Source organism: Bos indicus, chromosome 11 (assembly GCF_029378745.1).
Source record: "Bos indicus isolate NIAB-ARS_2022 breed Sahiwal x Tharparkar chromosome 11, NIAB-ARS_B.indTharparkar_mat_pri_1.0, whole genome shotgun sequence".
In the NCBI taxonomy this organism is placed as follows: Eukaryota; Metazoa; Chordata; class Mammalia; order Artiodactyla; family Bovidae; genus Bos; species Bos indicus.
Window position 1 is genome coordinate 85,873,482 of NC_091770.1, and position 16,756 is coordinate 85,890,237.

At 51.8% G+C, this 16,756-nt stretch overlaps 2 protein-coding genes across 4 annotated transcripts in view; one reads left to right on the plus strand and one right to left on the minus strand.

Annotated features, from left to right (window-relative positions):
- LPIN1 (lipin 1) overlaps window positions 1-2,206 on the minus strand; it is a 130,200-nt gene extending 127,994 nt beyond the window's left edge. For all 3 annotated transcript variants that reach the window (XM_070799120.1, XM_070799122.1, XM_019970683.2), the window contains exon 1: window positions 2,050-2,206. In XM_070799120.1, the coding sequence (XP_070655221.1) occupies window positions 2,050-2,130 (81 nt within the window). In that variant the 5' untranslated portion in view covers window positions 2,131-2,206. The remainder of the gene's footprint in view (window positions 1-2,049) is intronic.
- A 5,768-nt stretch (window positions 2,207-7,974) lies between these two features.
- Window positions 7,975-15,650, plus strand: NTSR2 (neurotensin receptor 2). The gene is made up of 4 exons (XM_019970687.2): window positions 7,975-8,651; window positions 11,550-11,799; window positions 13,861-13,951; window positions 15,130-15,650. Exons 1-4 carry the CDS (start codon window positions 8,028-8,030, stop codon window positions 15,386-15,388), a joined length of 1,224 nt encoding a protein of 407 aa, XP_019826246.1. The 5' UTR covers window positions 7,975-8,027; the 3' UTR covers window positions 15,389-15,650.
- Window positions 15,651-16,756: the final 1,106 nt, after the last annotated feature.

Sequence of the window (16,756 nt, forward strand, 5' to 3'; positions counted from 1 at the left end):
CAGTGAAGGGATTGAAATGAAAAAAGAACCAGAGACTTTGAAATCCTTTCTGTGGCTTAATTATAATGAGCCTCTAGGGAAACACAGGGTGACCTCAGTTGACAAAGTTCCCAGACAACCTCCCAAGCGGTGAAATGATTGGCATTTTACTATCTTATTATTATTTACACTCCTCTGTAGAATTGAAACCTTTTCTAATACACATAATTTTATAACCAGGAAAAATTACTAATAATCCAAAGATAAAAGCAGAAAGCAGGTGTTGTCAGAGCTTCCTCGGATCACAGCGTCCATGTGGGGAATGATGGTGGGGCTGGGCTACTATCCTGCCTCCATCTTCCCCAGCCGCTCCCGTCCCCGAGCCACTTGGCGGGCAACATCAAAACCTCAGTTTCCCAGGCTGTCAAATGGGAATGACATTTGACAGCCCGGGGAAACTGGACGAGAGAGATGGGCTGTATAAGAGAGATGCCACGATGATAAGACCTGTGTCCCAGGGCCGAGGAGACTCAGTCCCGGAGTGGATGTGGGAGAGCTTTCTGAGAGCGCAGTGCTGCCCATGCGGGAGAAGAAGGGGGCACTTCTCAGGGCTGCTCTGTTCAAGAGAGACATTCCAGGAATGGGAAACAAGACACAACTGTCTTAATCTCCAATGAACCACAAAACCGTTGTTTAGCTAGAGTGTGAATGCCGTCAATGTACAGAGCACTACGGGGGAGTGCTCCCATTCCTGCCCTCCGCCTGCAGAGGGAGGCTCACTGCGCAGCCGCCTCTGCGAGCATCTGTCTGCCCAGGAAACACCGGCCCAAAGGGCCAAGAGGCAAAGGCTGGGAGCAGAATCCAGAGGCCCTTTCTCGGGTGCCCGCTGCCCACCGCATCTCCGCCTGAATACCAACAGCAAGGTCCCATGTCCCTGCAGGGAAAGGAGCTGCCCTGAGGGTGGATGTGACTGAAGTGACAATGACAGGGACTTCGGGGAACCGGCAGCCAGGAGGCTGTGTCTGCTCAGTGCACGCCACACCCCTCACCCTCTCCCCATAGGTGCAACAGATCCCAAGCTCTCTCCATTTCCAGGGCGTGTGGAACCCTTCAGGACCAGCCCAGCCTCTGCAGCTGGGGGCCAGACCAGGAGTGTCAAAGGAGTCCTAGACATTTGGGCCGGGGCAGTGACACGCTGGTGGCTTCCCTGGTGGCTTAGACGTAAAGAATCCGCCTGCAGTGCAGGAGACCAGGATTCGATCCCTGGGTCGGGAGTATCCCCTGGAGGAGGAAATGGCAACCCACTCCAGTATTCTTGCCTGGAGCATCCCCATGGACAGAAGAGCCTGGCGGGCTACTGTCCATGGGGTCACAGAGTCAGACACAATTTTGTGACTAAACCACTACCATTAACACATTATGTTCACTGTGGCCAAACCCTCAGCCTTTGGAAGAAATAGCCAAGCCCAAACTCTAGTCCAGGCTCCACCCTTGGTCCCCACTTCCACTTGCGGTTATCTGAACACCCTCTACTCTTGCTTTTGGGGCTTCACACAAACATAACTACCTTTGAACAAAGCCTGGACATCTAGGATGAGATCTAGAAAACACAGACGGTGCAACCTCTGGCTTTGGAGTCCAGGGGCGCCCACAGCACACACATCACACTCTCTGACACAACCATGCTCAAATGCCTGTGTTGATCCCGTAACTTCAACCCTCGGGGCCTCCCCTCCTTGCCCGCATGCAAACACAGAAGACAGCAAGCATTCCCTGCACAGTGCCTGGTGAGCAGGAGTCCTCAAATAACTCTCTGTCTTGAGGATTAAAGCAGTTACTATTACTATCCATCCAAGGCAAAGAAAAACGCCTTGACTTCTCGAGTCAGTTCTAAACCCTCTTCCATAAATGTAGCCTCCATCCCAGGAGCCCCTGGGGAGCAGCTGGTCCCATCACTTCTTTGGAAAAATGTGGATGCACCGATCCTCTACAGGACCCACAAGGCCTGTCTGCACTTCTCAGCCAGGCGGGGGTTGGGGGGTTTGCATGTGGCCATGCCCTGGCCCTTACCCATGACCAAGGTGAGTCCGGGCGGCTCTTTGGCTGTGGGGGCTCCCAGGTGGCGTCACAGGCATGGTCCTGCTCCTCCATGGCTGGGGTCGGGGGGACACCAGTGGCCTCCCCACCCAGCGCCCAGAGAACGGTGTCTGCGGAGGCTAATTTCAGGAGCTGGGAGGCTGGCCCAGTGACACTGAGCCCAGAGCAGGCAGCTTCTCTTTCCACCCAGGAGCCCGGCCAAGTCACAAGGCTCAGGAAAAGAGCAGAGTGTTGAATTGCAAATCCTCTCCCACCTGGGATGGGCTAACAAAACAACACCAGGACACCTCCCGGTCCCTGAAGGATGCAGAGGTCTCCAGCAGATGCCAGTTTCTCTGGACTCTGTGAGACTGACACCCGGTCACGGGGCGTGACCTGCTAGGTACTCTTGCCTCACCACTAACTTCCCCAAGGTCACACAGCCACAAAGGACAGAACTGTGATCCAAACCCACGAGTGCTGCCTCCAGAGGCGATCTGTGGGGAGGACGTGTTGGGGGAGACACCACCTCACATGCTGGGTGCAGGGAGCCTTGCAAAAGAGGATGGGCGGGTCCTGTAGTCCACTCACCTTCACCTCTACCACTGTGTCATGTGAAAGTCTTAGTCGCTCAGTCGTGTCTGACTCTTTGAGACCTCCTGGACGGTAGCCCACCAGGCTCCTCTGTCCATGGGATGCTCCAGGCAAGAATACTGGAGTGGGTAGCCATGGCCCCCTCCAGGGGATCATCCCAATCCAGGGATCAAACCGGGGTCTCCTGCACAGCAGGCAGATTCTTTACCATCTGAGGGCACCAGGGAAGCCACTGGTTTCCCACAGAAGTGACAAGGAATCCTTCCTCTCCGTGCACGGGCACCCTTTGGGGAGTCAAGAAGGCTGGGGTCAGCGGCCTTCCTTCCCCAGGGGACCACGGGCATCACCTCCATCACACTCAGCAGCGTCATCGTGACGACTCGCTGGACCTGAGTGCTGCCTGCACACCAGGAAGCCAGGGAAGGGAGAAAACAACACTTTCAGACACACCACCAGGCAGTCAACTGCTCTCCGGTACACGTTCTGCACAGCAGCCCTATGAGGTTAAGGAAGTGAAAGAGGAGCTTAAAGAACTGGTCTTGGGTCACAAAGCGGGAAGTGACTAAGCAGCGTTGGGTTGACCCCAAACACAGTGCTTGAAACGTGGTTCTGATCCTGCCAGGAGCTGTGGGTTTGTGCTGATGGGGCTGGGCTCCATGGGGCACAGGTGTGCAGGCCCGCAGCTGGGTGGGGGGAGGCAGTTTCTAGGCAAGTTGGGGATGAGAGGGGAGCACAGGGCAAGCTGCAGGACTGGGTGAGAGGCTCTGATCTCGTTTGACAAGGACTGAAGGAGACAAACTCCCTGACCCCTAGCACAGAGGGACTCCCTGGCCCCCAGAATCCCTATAGTCTTTAATGCTAGGACCGCCCACCTCCAAACACCTCTCAGCTCTACTCCATGGGTGCAGAAGCACTTATCCTGGTCTTTACCTCCTCCCTAGCTAGGCCTTCTGCCTTTCCACTCACTTCACTCCCCTTCCTCCTGCTCTCTGGAGGAGACCCTGACCCGGAATCCATCCAGGGATGTGCCGAGGGTGGAGTGGGCCAACACCTGAAAGATGCCGGGCATGTCCTAACAAACGTGATGGGTTCTAACGACCTCCCTTGACAGGTTGGAGGTCAGCGGCTACCCCAGTTCTGCTGCATCTGGTAAGCCGCAGGAAGGTTCTGAACCCCAGGCTTCCACGTGCCCAGGTCACCATGATCCTGGCCACACACTGCAGCTGGCCTTGCTCCCTCTGGAGAAGAACAGAGAGGGCAGGGTGGCTCCCCGCCCACTCCCTGGAACGGCTCCCACAGACTAAAGAATGTCCTCAACGGAAGGGCGAAAATAACACTTTCAGACACTTCGACTGAGCTGGGTCCCCACTACTCTACTATTTTTAATTCCTGCTGTCGAGATATTTTGAGAACCTCGTGACCAATCAGTGATAAGACTGTGAGTCGTTACACCTGGTCATGGGGAGCACTTAGCTGGCTATGTTAGGTGCACAGAGCCACACAGGAGCTGTGAACACAGCACTCCCGTCCTCCTGCACCCATCCTCAGGGCCAGCCATGTGGAACCTCGGCGTGAACAAGGTGGGGGTGTGCCTGGTCTTCGGGGCTCCAAGCCCAGGCGGGTTTCACACCCCTGCTCGTAGGGAGGTCAGGCTGACGGGTATCCTGCTGCTATGTCAGGCCTATGACAGCCAGCGCTGGCTGGGCTGGTGTGCCTAGAAATAGAGACGTGTGTTGATGGGGTTCCTGGAAGCAACACATGATGACTGAGCTGCACCATCTGAGTCACAGAGACCTGGGCTCTGGGGCTGACTCGGCACTTCAAAGCTGTTCTGACTCAGACCTTTAAGGACCTTTGTTTCCTTATCTGGGAAACACAGGGATAAAAATAGTCTCTCCGTCACAGGGCTGTTGTGGGGGAACTTGAGGCCATGAACAGAGAGTCCTTGATGAAAGCTGGTGTGTATTAGACCCTCAAAAAGCAGTCACGGCTACTAATCCTTACAGTCACTCTGAGGTAGGCACAAATAGCTCCATTTTACAGACAAAGAAACGGAGGCTCTATTTTACTTTGGACTTCTGTTGGCCAAACTCTCCAACTTGTCCTCCACTGGAGCTTCTGAGAACTCCTGTGCTGCCCCACGGGACCCCGCAGGACCACACTGGGGTCTGCCTTGAATCACTGCCCCTACACACCCGGGGCACAAGAATCCACAGGGCACCCCTTTTCCCCAGGCTGCCAGGCCCTGGTTTTGGAGTCTCCTGTGAACAGCCCCCCCCTCTCAGAACACCTTGTCTAGTCCCATTTCTAAATCTTAGCTCATGCTGTGACCCACTTCCTGGAAGGTCTTTTCAAGTGTGCCCTCTGTCTGGGGCCAGGCCACACCTTCTCCCTCCACGGAGCCATCCCTGATTTCCCCACTCCATAAAGAGGCTTCCATTCTTAGGTCTTTGAGAAAAAGGACAGGAGGTTGGACCTGAGGTGTGAAATGCAGGATATCAACCCCCAAATGGGTCAGTGTTCTAATCCCAGAACCTGCAAATATGTTACATCTCTGCCTCCCTCTCTGTCTCTTTCTCATAACACATACACATGCAGTGACTCTCTGTTGTTCCCTCTTTCTCTGAGTCAGAAAATCCTACTATGACTCAATTTTGGAGTGATGGAAACAGGGAATTAACTGTCTTTTTTCAAGGTTCAAGTAGCAAGTAAATTCTCTGGGTCATGTACTGGCATCAGGACCAAAGGCTGCTTGGGGAAGGAAGCTGTCTGAGTCTGCTCAAGCTGCCAGAACACACACTGGGGACTATGGGGCTTAAACAGCAGAAGTTTATGTTCTCACAGTCTGGGAGGCTGGAAGTCCAAGACTAAGGTGCCAACAGATTTGGTTCCTGGTGTGAGCTCTCTTCCTGGCTTGAAGACTGACTGTCTCCTCCTCACTGTGTCCTCGTGTGCCAGAAAGAAAGAGACAGAGAGAGGTAGGGAACTCTCTGATATCTCCTCTTACGTGTGTGTTAATCACTCAGTCGTGTCCAACTCTTTGCAACCCCATGGACTGCAGCCCGCCAGGTTCCTCTGTCCCTGGGATTCTCCAGGCAAGAACAATGGAATGGGTTGCCATTTCTTTCTCCAGGGGATCTTCCTGACCCAGGGATCAAACCCAGATCTCCTGCTTTATCATCTGAGCCACAGGGAAGTCCTTATATGGATACTCACCGCCTGCAATCTCCTTTAACTCTAATTATCTCCTTACTCCAGATGCAGTCACACTAGGGGTTAAGTCTTCAACCAGTGGGGAGGGGAACACAGTTCAGTCCATGGCAGAAGCCCTTTTGATGGGACCCTACATGCAACAGGCAAGAAAGTTAGGAATCTAGGTACACAAAGCAAGCAGAACACCCAGATTCTTAGATCCAGAGACACCTTGCCTGGCCAGGAAGCCTTGTCAGTACTTCACACCACTACCCCAAACAGCGTAGCATCCTGCCTCTGGCATCTCTGGACAGGTAATCCTTCCCTTCCATAACTGCCACCCATTGCAGCACCCTCTAGTACTGGGTAGTTATGAATTATTTGCTGCACAATTAGAGATCGAGAAATTTAGCTTGGTCTGTGACTCAATGGGCTTCCCTGGTAGCTCAACCGATAAAGAATCCTTCCACAATACGTGAGACCCCAGTTTGATTCCTGGGTTGGGAAGATCCACTGGGGAAGGGACAGGCTACCCACTCCAGTATTCTTGGGCTTTCCTGGTGGCTCAGCTGGTTAAGAATCTGACTGCAATGCGGGACACCTGGGTTCAGTCCCTGAGTTGGGAAGAGCCCTTGGAGAAGGGAAAAGCTACCCACTCCAGTATTCTAGCCTGGAGAATTCCATGGATAGTATAGTCCATGGGGTTGCAAACAGTCTGACACGACTGAGCGACTTTCACTTTGTGACTCAACAGGGAAGCCCAGATTTTGATTCTAACATAGACAATGGAGGATATCAAAGACCAGAGTCTTCCAATACAGGCTGAAAGCAACCTTAACACAAGTGATGATTTTATTCAGAGGCAAAATTAAGTTCTTGTGGGTACTGAAGAAGCAAGTGCTAGGCCCAGAGCATCCACACACGGATATGTTCTCAGAGTTTCAGCTTAGAGGGACCAGGTATGGGATTTACAACCAGAGGGCCTATCAGTCATTCTCCTCTAGACCCCTGGGTGAAGATAGAAATTCTGAGCCCTCTGCACACATCTGCAGGGAGAGCCCACTGGATGTGTCATTGGCGCTGAGTCTTCCTCATTCCCTTATTAACTGCATCTCACCTTCCTGCACATCGCAACTAGAGAGTAGCCTCCCACTCGCTACAAGCAGAGAAAGCCCGGGTACAACAATGGAAGACCCAGTGCAGCCAAAAAAAACTTAAATAAGTGAATTAAGTTCTGGTATTCTAGATGGGTTTAGGAAAGAGACCTATGGAAGGCTTTAAAACACGCTCAATACTTCTTTCCACTTTCTCATACTGCTCCATGAGCATGACATCCTCAAAGGATGGGGAAAGCAGATATCATGTGCAGGCAGCTGTCAGTGACAGAGGACTTCCTTGAGGACATTACCGTGGCACTGAAACAGCCTTTAGCAAGAAGATGAAAGAGACCTTTTCCAAGAATAACAGCTGCAAAATGTTGCATGCATGCTCATTCGTGTCTGATTCTTTATGACCCCATGGACTATAGCCCACCAGGCTCCTCTACCCATGGCATTTTCCAGGCAAGAATCCTGAAGTGGGTTGCCATTTCCTCCTCCAGGGGATCTTCCCAACCCAGGGATCAAACCTGAGTCTCCTGCATTGCAGGTGGATTCTTTACCACTGAGTTACCTGGGAAATGTTGACATGTGGGCAAATTCTGATCAGTTGCCCTGGGATGGTACACACAGGCAGCAGCAGAGCGCATGGCACATGTGGGATGCCTGCTTATGCCACAGGTAAAGAGTTGGACACAGATTCACCCATGCAATCTTCACAGAAAGTCTGCAGTCTAGATAATATTGTTTAAATGCAGAAACGGGTTGAGAGAGGACAAAAAATAACTTGCCCAAGGTCACACAGCTAGTAAATGGAGGCATTCGGCCCAACTCACTGTCTCTCAGGTCCCCCCAAAATGAGCCCACCCTCCATCCGGCACGTGTTTCCCCCGCAGGGAACTGAACTGAGAAACGTGAGCGCAGCTAACAGGCTTACCCTCGCGGTCCTGCGCCGGCTCCGGGGCACCCTCCACGGGGCGTGTCCTCCCATTCTGGAGGTTCCCAGAGAGGAGGGGAGGCGCTGGCCAACAGGGCAGCTCGCCCAGTCTCCAGGCAGGGAGAGGGAGGGAGCGCAGTCTCGGGAACACGATGGAGACTGGCAGCCCGCGGGCCCCGGGACCCAGCCCCGGGCCCGCGCTGAGCCTGGACGCGCGGCTGGGCGTGGACACGCACCTCTGGGCCAAGGTGCTGTTCACCGCGCTCTACTCGCTCATCTTCGCGCTGGGCACGGCGGGCAATGCGCTGTCCGTGCACGTGGTGCTGAAGGCGCGGGCCGGGCCCCCGGGGCGCCTGCGCTGCCACGTGCTCAGCCTGGCGCTCTCCGCCCTGCTGCTGCTGCTGGTCGGCATGCCCATGGAGCTCTACAACTTCGTGTGGTTCCACTACCCCTGGGTCTTCGGAGACCTGGGCTGCCGCGCCTACTACTTCGTGCGCGAGCTGTGCGCCTACGCCACGGTGCTCAGCGTGGCCAGCCTGAGCGCCGAGCGCTGCCTGGCCGTGTGCCAGCCCCTGCGCGCCCGAAGCCTGCTGACTCCGCGCAAGACCCGCCGCCTGCTGTCCGTCGTCTGGGCCGCCTCGCTCGGCCTGGCCCTGCCCATGGCCGTCATCATGGGGCAGAAGCACGAGCTGGAGACGGCGGGCGGGGAGCCGGAGCCCGCCTCGCGCGTGTGCACCGTGCTGGTGAGCCGCACCACCCTGCAGGTCTTCGTCCAGGTAAGCGGGAGGAGCGAGCCCACCGCCTGTGTTTTCATCTCTCACGCTAGAGAGCAGTCAGAAAGTTGGGTCTCACCGCCCGATTAAACAAAGGATTTGGGGAGAGACTTGGCCAAAGGGAAGCACTAAGAGAAGTCCAAACAAGAATGAAATAATGCCATTTTGTGGCGACACGGATGGACCTAGAGATTATCATGCTGAGTGAAGGTAAGTCAGAGAAAGACAAATATTACACGATATCGTTTATATGTGGAATCTAAAGCATAATATAAATGACTAAATGCAAAACAGAAACAGACCCTCAGACCTAGAAAATAAACTTATGGTGATCAAAGGGGAAAGGGAGGGAGAGACCGGGGATAAATTGGGACTATGGGATTAACAGATAAAAAGTACTATATATAAAATAGGCAAGCAACAAAGATTTGCTGTATAGCACAGGGAATTATAGTCAATATCTTGGAATAAGCTATATGGAAAATAATCTGAAAAATATATATGTATGTATGTGTAACTGAATCACTTTGCTATATACCTGAAACTAACAGTATTGTAAACCAACTATATCTCAATAAAAAAATAAAGAGAATTCCAGATTTGAACTCAAGATTGACTCAAGTCTTCCCAGTCTTGCAGGAGTGGTGAGCAAACGTGATTGGGTTTAAGAATTACCTGGAGAGCAGGTAACAATATGTAGATTTCATGACCCACCCAGTTTTCTGCCTTTCTATTATCACCCAAACTAGTGATATTTAGCCCCATGACAAGAACAACTAGTTTATTGGGTCATTGTACAGATAGAAAAAGAGGCCAAAACATTCAATGTTAATGAAGGATTTCAAAAGAAATACATATATCAACTTCAGTCTTAACAGGAATATGGAAAACTGTGGAAATAGGAATAAAAATGCAACAGGAAAGCATTCCACTTGCTTTCAAAATTGCAAAGAGTTGAACATAACTGAGTGGCTTAACATGCACACACCAGAAGTATAAATACCCTGTCAATATGTTGAGCCCCATCAGGTAATCAACCAACCTCATCTTGTATTTTTAAATCATGTCTGGAGCCCTCTCTTCTGCTCCAGCACCTTGCCAATGCTACCCCATCTTTCCGCTCCTCTGGGGGACACCCAATTCGGGGATCCCAGGTCTCCCTCTATGTTGGTTCACAAGCTTATTTTGATGGAACATATGCTCTTGTAACCTCCTGAGACCTGAAAAAATGTCTGTAGAAGGTAAAAACACTTTTTGAGAATTTACGTGTCTGAAAATATTTCATTTTATCCTCTCATTTCTCACAGTATGGCTGGGCAGAACATTACAAGATGGAAACTGTTTTTCCTCACAAATTTTAAAGCATCAGTCTATTATTTTCTAGCTTCCTCATTGCTTTGAGTGAGTCTAAGGCCAGTTGGCAATGGACAGGGAGGCCTGGCGTGCTGCAGTCCATAGGGTTGCAAAGAGTCGGACACAACTGAGCGACTGAACTGAACTGAAGGCCATTCTGGTTCCCCTCCTTTGTACATGCCCTGTTTTATCCCTTTGGGAGCTTTGGAGACCTACTCTATCTCCAGGTGCTAAATGTCATAAGAACGTGCCTTGATGTGGATTTATTTTCATCCATTGTTCTGAGCACCCACACACCTTTCAGTCTTGAAGTTCATATCCCTCAATTTTGGGAAAACTTTTTTAAAATACAGTTTTATTGATTTATGGCTGGGCTGCATCTTCACTGATGCATGGGCTATTCTCTAGTTGTGGCAAGCAGGGGCTACTCCCTAATAGCTGTATGTGGGCTTCTCATGGTCGTGGCTTCTCTTGTTGCAGAGTGATGGCTCTAGGGAGAGTGGCTTCAGTAGCTGCTGCACGTGGGCCCTGCAGTTGTAGCTCCTGGGCTTAGAGCAGAGGCTCAATAGTTGCGGTGCATGGGCTTAGTCGCTCTGTGGTATGTGAGATCCTGCCAGATCAAACCTGTGTCTCCTACACTGGCAGGTGGATTTTTTTTAAATTAATTTATTTATTTTAATGGAGGCTAATTACTTTATAATATTGAGGTGGTTTTTGCCATACATTGACATGAATCAGCCATGAGTGTACATGTGTTCCCCATCCTGAAACCCTCTCCCACCTCCCTCCCCATCCCATCCATCAGGATCATCCCAGTGCACCAGCCCTGAGCACCCTGTCTCATGCATTGAAACTGGACTGGCGATCTATTTTACATATGATAATATACATGTTTCAATGCTATTCTCTCAAATCATCCCACGCTTGCCTTCTCCCACAGAGTCCAAAAGTCTGTTCTTTACATCTGTGTCTCTTTTGCTATCTCACATATAGGGTCATCGTTACCATCTTTCTAAACTCCATATATAGGCATTAATATACTGTATTGATGTTGTTCTTTCTGACTTACTTCACTCTGTATAATAGGCTCCAGTTTCATCCACCTCATTAGAACTGATTCAAATGCATTCTTTTTAATAGCTGAGTAATATTCCATTGTGCATATGTACCACAGCTTTCTTATCCATTCATCTGGCAAGTGGATTCTTTACCAATGAGCCACTAAGGAAGCCCTGGGAAAACTTTCTTAAATGTGTTTTTTTTTTTCCTACATTATAATTTCCTCCACTCTTTTCTCTATTTTTCTTTCCAGCATGGCTATTATTTAGACAGTGAGCATCCTAAACGCCCCGTTTTCTTGTCTTTTCTATTTTCACTGCTCTCCCCTTACTTTCTGAGAATTTTCTCAGCATCTGTAAATCCACTGTCACCCCCACCCCCAGCCCCGCTCCTGTTGCTGCAGATTCCCGGGCCCTTGGGCACACCTGAGGACCAGCGGTCACCAAGCCTTGGAGCTACCTCCATAACCCTTGGAATCACCTTTTCCAGGTGAATGTGCTGGTGTCCTTCGTGCTCCCTTTGGCATTAACCGCTTTCCTGAACGGGGTCACCGTGAGCCACCTGGCAGCCCTCTGCTCCCAGGTGCCGTCCCCTCCCGCCGCAGGCAGTTCTGCCCCCAGCCGCCTGGAGCTAATGAGCGAGGACAGGAAGACACTGGCCCTGGGGGACCAGGCCGCCCTGGTGAGACACAAGGACTCCCGCCGGATCCGTGGCCTCCGGCGCAGCATCCAAGTTCTCAGTTAAGTTCCTGGTAACCCCGCCCGGAGTGGAAGGGCCAGACCAGGGCGGTCTCCACCAATCCCTGGCCACATGGCCTTGAGCTAGTTCCTGCCTCTATCTAGGTCTCATTTTTCTCTATGCCCTGGGGAGTTATACAATCACCAACAGGCTTCTGTAAGGTACAGTAGTATAATTAAAAGAAGGAATGGGAATTGTGTACACTGACCGCCCCATCGGCTCCAGGGGGGTGGACACAAAGACAAACAGACCCCTGGCTGCTTCTCAGGGAGTCTGATTGTTCAGATGGACACGAGGAACCAATGTATTTAAGGACCCGCTGACCAGGCATTGTGGACGCAGGCCAGCTAGGTCTCCAAATCCGGTTCCCCACTAACTCTCCACTTTCTCTGATGCGACACTGATCTATGTGTATGTGTGTGTGTTTTAAGTATCTGGGCAAACTTGGCTCTGTAAGGACAACTTTAAAGGCACAGGAAAGCAGAGGTCTCTCCATGCACCTGTGTGATCCAGGCGCACACAAAGGTCCAGAAGGATGGAGGAAGGGACAGGGTCTCTGCTGCCATGTGTATGTCACAGTCTTGTGCACAGGACTGAAATCCAAGAGCTAAGTGTGATGTGATGTGCCAAGTAGCAAAAGCAGCACGTGAAGGGCCTGGACTTCTTTCCATAGACAATGGGTCATCATTGAAAGAGCCGGGGCCCAGGAATGACAGGGGGACTTGCTCTTGAGATATACATGCTTGGCAGTTTTGCAGGACAGGCAGTTCAGTGCTTCTCAAACTTCCATGCACGTAGGAATGCTTGGGGAGAGTTGTCAGACGTGGACCCCTGGGCCCCCATCCAGAAATTCTGATGCATCTGGTCTGGGTGTGCCTGACAGTCTACATTTCTAACAAACTCCCAGTTGAGGTGGATGCTGCTAGTCCAGGGACCTCAGTGGATTAGAGAATGGGTTTGCCACTCAGGGCAGGAGGAGAAGGAGGGAAGGGAAGGAGGAGAAGTTTAGGTCAATAGGGCCAGTTAGGAGACTGCTGTCACAGTCCAGTGGAGGGAAGATGTGGTCCCCTGGGGTGGGCACAGTGGAGGTGGGGAGAAAGGGAGAGAGGAGAGATGCTAGGGAGTAACTTTTTAATAGACTGGATCTTGGGAGTACTGGAAAGAGAAGACTCTCTGGCTTACGACTTGGGTGTCAGATGGACAGTGGTGCCATCAATCAACCAGAAAAAGGGGACACAGGAGGGGAGAGGCTTTGTAAGGCAGGGCATTTGAGTTCTACTGTCTATGCAATTGGGCTTCCCAGGTGGCACTAGTGTTAAAGAACCCTGTCAATGCAGAAGACACAGAGGCATGGGTCCAATCCCTGGGCGGGGAAGATCCCCTGGAGAAGGGCACGGCAACCCACTCTAGTGTTCTTGCCTGGAGAATCCCATGGACAGAGGAGCTTGGCGGGCTACAGTCCATTGGGTTGCAGAGTCAGACATGACTGAAGCGACTTAGCAGGCACACATGCACACACATCTATGCAGTTAGACGACCAAGGGGGAATATCCAATCCTGAGTTAGGAGTATATTCTAGTGGCCAGGAGGTTATAGATGTTGTAGAAGTTTCTAGAAGCACATCAGTGGACCAGTTAGGATTAAAGTGGACACTCACTCAGAGGACAGGGTAACAGTAGGTTTAGGGACAGATCCAGACAAGAGTGGGGCTTTCCTAATACCTCAGTTGGTAAAGAATCAGCCTGCAATGCCGGAGACCTGGGTTGGGAAGATCCCCTGGAGAAGAGAAAGGTTGCCCACTCCAGTACTCTGGCCTGGAGAATTCCATGAACTGTATAGTCCATGGGGTTGCAAAGAGTTGGACACGACTGAGCAACTTTCACCTTCACTTTCTTTCCAGACAAGAGTGTGCCAGATAAGCTCAAAGTTTCCTGCCAACCCCTAGACTCCAGGAACAAACTCTCAGGAAACACTGTTGTCACCTCGGGCAGCTTCCGCCCCCCCAGAGCTGCATAACTGCTAATGTGTTTGCTGTCTGTCTCTCTCCCCACCTGTCCTGCAGGAGCCATTGTGGCCGTGTATGTCGTCTGCTGGATGCCGTACCACGTCCGCAGGCTCATGTACTGCTACGTCCCTGACGAACGGTGGACCGAGTGAGTGAGGGGAGGAACCCCAGCTCATGGGGGGCATGGCATGGGGCTGGGATTGCCTGCGCTCTCCAGGGGAAGCCCCTGGTTGCTGGCCTCTCCAGAACTCTGGCCTCCATTCTAGCTGGCCCTGCCCAGTCTGTTATCCCCAAAGTTTCCAGTTCAGGGTGGGGAACCAAGCATCATGTAGAAAACTCTCTGAACTTCTCAGGCCGTGTGAGTGGCAGTCAGGGCTTCCAGCCTCCTGACTCCGGGATGGAGAGCTGCCTGCAGGTAGGGAGCAGGGCGAAGGCCATGTTCTCACAAGGAGGGAGAGAGGGAGGAGGCCTCAGAGCTGGGATTCTATGAGCTAATAGAGGCTGCTTAGAGATGAGACCGTGCACACCCATTTCATGACACATTGGGAGAAAACCCAAGCTGAGAATCCCTTCTCTTCCTTTTGGAAATCACTGCACCCTGATGATAAGCCAAAGTCAGACATCTGAGAGGAGAGAGATCCTATGTGGCCTCCAAGGAAATAGCTGTGTCAACAGATGACTGGTTCTCGAGAGCTGCAATTTCCCCTACACACAGACACACAAGTACACACACACAAGTACACACACACATATGCACAAGCACAGGCACACAGGTGTACACATACAAGCACGCACACACAAACACAAGTGCACGCACACATATGCACAATTGTGCACACACATGCACAAGCTCAGACACATGTGCACATATATGAGAGTGCACACACACAAACACACACACAAGTGCACGCATACACAAGCATGCACACACACACACACACCAACATGCACACAGGTGCAGCCCTTCCCAAGGCAGCCAGGGAATTCTCAGAATGCCTCTGTCCCCATCACGAAGCCATTTCTTGAACTCATGCAGCAGCACAAGGCTCCCCACGCCTCGAGAGCCTGGACGATGGTCTCTGTCCATCAGTAGGTGTGCTTTTCATTCTGCGGGCAGCTGGGCCTGGCAGCCAGGAACAGGGACTCCGATGCTGGGTGGAGTGTGGCAGCCAAGGGCAGCCAGTGCTGATGGAACGTTTCTTGAATGCACGTTGTGCTTCTCGATAGCAGGAAGCAGGCCCTCCTGACCTGGCTCCCAACAGGAAGGGGAGGACCCGGGGGGCAGGCAGCAGGGCCTCTAACCAGCCTTCCGGGTTTCCCTTCCAGCAAGCTCTACGATTTCTATCACTACTTCTACATGGTGACCAACACGCTCTTCTACGTCAGCTCGGCAGTGACCCCTGTCCTGTACAACGCGGTGTCCTCCTCCTTCAGAAAACTCTTCCTGGAGGCCCTCGGCTCCCTGTGTCGAGAGCACCACCCCATGGAGTCATTCCCCCCAGGGACCCCAGAGCCCCGCCCAAGTGGGTTAAGCTTACAGCTCTGGGGCTCCCCCAGGACCCCCAGCCTGGATGAAATTGAATAATGAGCAGAACAACCCTGAGTGCCTAGCCCTCTAGTGCTCAGCAATTTCAACGCTAATAAGTCAAGCCGCGTGATCAGGTGGACCTAAAGGGAGCCCAGCTCTGCTGCTTACCAGCTGTGTACCTGCAGGCAAGTCACTTGCCCCTCTTAGCCTCAGTCTCCTCATCTGTATGAAGGAGATGAATAATACCCGTCTTTTCATGCTGTCTGACGACTACATGCTTAGTGCCTAGAGCATAATAAAGAATATATTTTCGCTGCCATTGTTTTTGTTGCTACTGTTGTTACTACTATTATTTCTTTTTTCTCTGCTCTCCTAGAAGTCCACCAGCTTTTACAGGTTGTGGGCTCAGACGTCCCATGAATTTCCACAAATGACAAATCCACAGCACCCAGAGCATTGTTGGGTCACATAAGTCATAGTAAAATCCTCTAGTCTTTCCCAGTAAGGGAGCAGCTATTCACCTTACCAGGGTGTTCTGTGCACTTCGGAGAGCCTGTGGTCACCAGCTGACCCCCTCCTCTCTGGCCTGCATGTCCACCTGCTCTAAAGGACAGCCCTGCAGACGCTTTCCAGCCAGCATGGTGTTCAGAAGAGCTGCACTTCCACTCTTCTTGTCCAGGCAGGCTCCCTCCAGTCCTCCACAAACCCCATCCCCTCCCCTGTCTGCACAGGCTTGACACGCCAGCCTTGCTCCTGAAGCCTTGTGAGGCCTGAGAAAGGATGGTTTTCCTATGAGTGTCTAGAAGCTGTTGAAGCCACAGGCCTGCGAAGGGGCAGGAAGAGAATACTGGGGCGCAGACTAGAAAGACCCAGAAGAGGTTCTTTCTGAAGAACTGTGTTGATGTTTCTCCGAACTGAGTCCAACTCCTGATCCACCATCACCCACCTGGTTCATGTCAGAACCAGCACCTGTGCACACACATCACGTGCACACAATCACACAGACACACCACACACACCACATGCACACAACCACACAGATACACCACACACACCATGTGTGCACAATCACACAGACATACCACATACACACAATCACACAGATACACCACACACACCATATGTGCACACACAGACACACCACGTACACACAATCACACAGACACACCACACACACCACATGCACACAATCACAGATACACCACACACACGTGTGCACAGACACACCATGTACACACACAGACACACCACACATGTGCGTGCACACAATCACATAGACACACCACACACACCACATGCACACAACCACACAGATACACCACACACACCATGTGTGCACAATCACACAGATATACCACATGCACACAACCACACAGACACACCACACACGCGCGTGCACACAATCACAGACACACCACACACACT

Bases quoted from the DNA above. Each gene is read 5' to 3' on its own strand.
- NTSR2 (XM_019970687.2), top strand. From the start codon at position 8,028: ATGGAGACTGGCAGCCCGCGGGCCCCGGGACCCAGCCCCGGGCCCGCG. The intron at 8,652-11,549 runs GTAAGCGGGAGG...CACCTTTTCCAG, and splicing joins CCCTGCAGGTCTTCGTCCAG to GTGAATGTGCTGGTGTCCTT. The intron at 11,800-13,860 runs GTTAAGTTCCTG...CCTGTCCTGCAG, and splicing joins GCGCAGCATCCAAGTTCTCA to GAGCCATTGTGGCCGTGTAT.